Source organism: Papaver somniferum, unplaced genomic scaffold (assembly GCF_003573695.1).
Source record: "Papaver somniferum cultivar HN1 unplaced genomic scaffold, ASM357369v1 unplaced-scaffold_131, whole genome shotgun sequence".
NCBI lineage: Eukaryota > Viridiplantae > Streptophyta > Magnoliopsida > Ranunculales > Papaveraceae > Papaver > Papaver somniferum.
The window spans coordinates 767,905-773,013 of NW_020622270.1; the positions used below are offsets into that span (position 1 = coordinate 767,905).

Below are 5,109 nucleotides of genomic sequence, written 5' to 3' on the forward strand. Positions count from 1 at the left end.
ATTCACTAAGTTTGGTAGTTATGTTTATATTCGTTACGTAGGTTTTTTAAAATGGTTTTCAACGGTATAAAATTTACGAAAAACCGTGATATAGTTTAAGAGATAAATCATTTCTAAGTTTTACTAACATCCTTGTCTTAAAAATTGTGCAAACTAGACGGAGGGAATATCTTTTTCGCTGGATTGAAACATTCTTTACTACTACTCTTCTGAATAACCAAGCCTTTATTCAAAATCACCAACCTCTGTCTTAAGACATTTCATCAAAGTCCACATCAAATGCAGAGATAAAAGCTTCGCTGATGCTGTCATGAAAAGCTCTGCAAGTGTTTTTATATATTTATTTGCTTGCTTTAAAAATTATGTTTGAGAGTTTTATCAAAGGAATTCAAAATTGTTAAGAGAACTGAAGCGCGGTGGAAATTCTTAAGATCTAATGATCCGGTTCTTGAACTCAATAGCTTATAAGTTAAAATCAAGTCTGTGAGTCAATTAGATTGTAACGTAACTAGAGCAAGCAAAAATACATATTGCGCATGTTTAGTCCAGACTTTAGGTTAGTGTCTCTGGTGCACAATTCAGTGGTCAATCCATTTTATTACTCTTCTACTATCACACCAAGATGTTTGGGCTGAAATAAACAAAATAATCAAGAACCAAACACAACTACTTGTCAGTCATCAAATACGTTACACCCGTCGATAAAATGATAACCCTAACCTGAATATGGAGATCTCTAACCCTTTGTAAGTACATGTAGTAATAATAACCCTAAACTTAATGTGGAGATCTCTAACCCTTTTAAGTACAAGTAGTAAAATATTGCATCCAATTTGTGCCACCTCCGTTTGTGATAGATGCTTAAAAAACAATTTACCGTTTGTGCAGAGGAGGATTAAGAATGGGCTTAATTCTGTCCTGCCAACATGGTGTTTGAAGTATGTTGAGTCCATCGGAATATTTTCCTGCACAATTAACTGATGCACAAATAAACGATTATCCCTTGCACCTTGAAAATCCTCACTGTCCCTTGATATGAGCCACAACTTATTTTAATCTATTACTACGTACATTGAAAGGAAAAAAAGAAAAGAACTCTTCGAGTACAAAAAATGGATAATGTTTGGAATCTACAACTTGCATAAAGTATTCTCAAATACAAATGTACTTGGAGGAAGATGATTATGGAGTTCAAACATTAGCTAGTTGGGTGAGTCACCTAAGATTCTTTGCACATATCGATTGCGACTAGCTCCCTATATGTTCGACTAAGAGAAGTATTTGGAAGGATAAGATCATCACCCGTGACTTGAATGATGAAAGGAAAAGTTATTCGGAATGGGTCTACACTCCATGGAATTTACATTACCATGCATCTCTGGGACCTCAAAGGATTCTCTTCCATGATTGTCATTTTCAGGTATGTATATGCAGAAAGTACCAGCCAGCATCAAAAGTTGTATGTACAATCTCATTCACAGATTTATTTATCCAATAACCTAGTAATCAAACACAATTACAACTTTTTTTACATCAACATAATAGACTCTCAAGATACTGAACGTTTAATGTACAGGCAAACAATAAAGATACTCCTGAAACACACTATATAAACTACCCAAGTGCAAGCCAAAAGAAATAACAAACCCTCATTATGACCTCTAGCTGAGTTAATATAACTTTCTTATACTCCATTATGTGTTTCAACTCACCTACTTGTAGTACTTATGTGAGTAAATTGCAAAGAAAAACAAGCTTAATGCACTTGAGAATGCTAATAACCAGTAGTATTTGTTTAGTTGGGCCTCGCTCATATCATCTGAGAACCAACTATGCTTTCCATTGCTATCACTTGTAAAAAACTCGATGAACGATATTAAGATTGCGCTAAGGAAGCTTCCAACACCAAAAACACTTAAATGTAAAGCCATTCCCATAGTTTTCAGCTTGTTAGGAACTTCGCTGTAGAAAAACTCCTGCATACCAACAACTGTAAAAACATCCGAAATACCCAAGAGGATATACTGGGGCAGTAACCAGAAAATGCATAATGGAACAGAATTCATGGTTGGTTCTCTTCTACTAATTTCAAGTCTTTTTGTCTCCACAATTGCTGCGATTGACATAGCAATTACTGATAAAAACATACCAAAACCCATCCTTTGCATCACACTCATCCCATTATCGCTTCCACTAATTATTCGATAAACTGGTGTTACTATTTTGTCATAGAAAGGCATTAACAGGATTATAGAAACATTTATCGCACTCTGTAATGTTGCTGGAGGGATCATAAAATGGTTACCGATATTCCTCTTCATCGTCATGCCTTGTTTTGTGAAGAAAGTAGCTGGTTGTTGAAAGATGATTGCAAACATTAATAGCATCCCCCATATTGGCAAGAGCCGCACTACAGATTTTGTTTCCTCAACTGTATCAACTACTGGTACTTCACCGTTAGGCTTGTTTACCATGTTGTCGGATTGTTGATCACCAGAGTGCTGGCTACATAGTGGTTTCTGCTGAGGCCTATAGATGACATGTAAAAACAAGAGTTCAAAACCAATATAACTCTACAGGAAATATTATTCATTTAAGAGAAAACAGTTTCCATCAATCGAAATAGAAGAGCTTACTCAAGTTCGCCTGCCTCTGCGTCAGATTGATTTGTGGGTAGGGCGACATAATCGCGATGCATTAACTTCTGTGCAGCACCCTTAATAGAGTTCACTAAGCTTTTTATCATGTTTGCGGTGCTACCTCTAACAGACTTGGGCTGTTGGTCGATAACTGTATAGAACCTAGTCCCACATGAGAAAGGAGTAACAGACATAGCCATGGCAATGCAAGGAATCGCAAAACCTAATCCCCAACCAAATATTTCTTGAAGGTAGGACATTAGCGATACACCTAGCAAACTCCCGCTACATATACCAAAATACCACCATTTAAAGAACATACTTTTCATCCTTTCATTAGAAATATTTTCGTCATTTGCATCACCATCTTCGTTGTTGTTCGAAGTTGGTAACTGATTATCATTTTTCCTAAGTTGAAGTTGATCTGCTCCAAAGGCTTGCAAACATGGGTTGTATCCACCTTGTCCTAAAGCGATCAAAAATAGAGACAAAAACAGAGGAAAAGAAGACCATGGACTTGAACTAGTCTTTTCATGGTCATCAGTACTCTTAGCTATCCATTCCCATACCAGTGATGTTAATGTCATTGCCACCAGTCCCTACATTTATACAATTATTAACCAAAAAAAAAAAACAATGTACAGTTAATCAGCTTTCTCAAAATTATACGAAGTGTTTAATGCGCCAACTAATTACTTACAGCAACATAAACAATAGAGGAGGAAAACATGGTAGAATATCTATCCAAATAGGAGTCTGCAAGAAATGCTCCAAACAACGGCAACAAGAATGAAATTCCAGCCCAACTGTTGACTGTTTTTGCCGCTGTTGAATTGCTCATCTTCATCACCTCCGTCAGATACGTTACAAGGTTCGAGGCAACACCTTTGAACGCAAACCTCTCTACACCAGCCACCACTACAGAATAAAAAACAGAAAAATATGGTCTTAATTGGAGTATAATTCTAAAACAAAGGAAAGAATATAGCTTAGAAAGATAAAATAGATATCAAATTTCTCACCAATTATAAGAATACATGATTTGTTTAGCATGATAGACGGTAATCTCCCTCCACCTCTTACCATGACTTAACTCTTTCCTCCCCTCTCACTCTGTCGCTCTAGACAAGACTCAGTGTTCTCTGCACATGTTATTTTTGTGCTTGCTAGAAATCTGAAGTCACATAATCTATCACTCATTAAAAACAAGTTTAAAACCCACATGTCATTCTCCTTGACCGACATGTCATCCTCGTCAACCAACACTTATCTAGTACTTAATTAACAAATAATCAAAACTTAATCATCGGAGGGTATAATGACTTCGATGAAAGGAACATATATGGAAATCCATATTATGGAAGACTGAAAAGGTAGCATGAATCTTAATTTTCAATAGTATCTCATTGTTATTATATCATCATCCAATTGGATGCTAATTGTATATGAACTAGGCCGCCTGTTTCATTTTGTCGTGGTATATGTACTTAACTTGCTTCCTCTTGTCATTATACTTTTACTTTTGTTTCGTTTTTCATAGAAAAGAAACAAAAATCTAAACTCAATCGGAGTGTGGTACAAAAACAGCGTGATCATTCCGTATGCAAATAGAAATCAGAATACATACGTAATGATGTGTATGTATATGTATTGGTACATGTTGTATTTGCCTCCAAGAGAAACTAAAAAGAGTGCTTTCCTGGTTGATGAGTATTGAGTTTTTTATGGAATTCACATTACTTAATTAATTATGCGTCAAGTATATTCACCTTATTGATTTAAGAGTAACTTGGTGGATTTTCCTTGCTTCTTGCAGTCGTAAAGATGAATAATCGAGTTCCGAAGATTGAAAAACAATCTATATAGAGAATGTGGATTCAAGTTCATTGTTTAGAGAAAGGTTTACAGGTGCGTTTCTCTCAGCTTTGTTATCATCAATCAATGCAACAACAATTGGATGTTCCATCACAACTCTACAGTAAGGTTGCTTATCTGTAATTTTTCACTTTTGTAAAAAACATTTTCCATTTAACAACCTGTAATTTTATGAAATATAAACAGGAGTAGTCATTAACTATTCACTCACTCCAGGTCACGTCATAGATATCAATATCTGTAATACTATGTGACTGAACATACAATGCGAGACTTGTCATGCCATGTGACCACGCAAATCAATTCATAAGTTAATCAAAATGGAAACATATCTAAAAACTCACAAACATGAAGCTAAAATGGTTTCAATACAGAGAGAAATATAAACCTGAACATGGCAATGAATACTTGGACCATCATCTATTGATTGGTTTAAAATTCCAATACTTGCTAATACAAAATATAGGTCCAAGTCACAACAATTGGCACAGTAATCCACGTGACCATTTGTGCTGTCTTGATGAAATATCACAGCTAGCTATAGAGGTCATGATCATATATGTAATGGAGATAAGTGGACTGATCAATGATCATA

The 5,109-nt window shown here is 35.5% G+C and overlaps 1 protein-coding gene across 1 annotated transcript; it reads right to left on the reverse strand.

Moving 5' to 3' along the window:
* Positions 1 to 1,469: 1,469 nt before the first annotated feature.
* On the reverse strand, positions 1,470 to 3,799 carry LOC113332553 (protein NRT1/ PTR FAMILY 5.8-like). Its single transcript, XM_026579095.1, has 4 exons — positions 3,662 to 3,799; positions 3,340 to 3,557; positions 2,637 to 3,238; positions 1,470 to 2,529 (listed from the first exon to the last, which is right to left on the reverse strand). The coding sequence occupies exons 1-4, from the start codon at positions 3,723 to 3,725 to the stop codon at positions 1,713 to 1,715; spliced, it is 1,701 nt and encodes a 566-aa protein (XP_026434880.1). The 5' UTR covers positions 3,726 to 3,799; the 3' UTR covers positions 1,470 to 1,712.
* Positions 3,800 to 5,109: the final 1,310 nt, after the last annotated feature.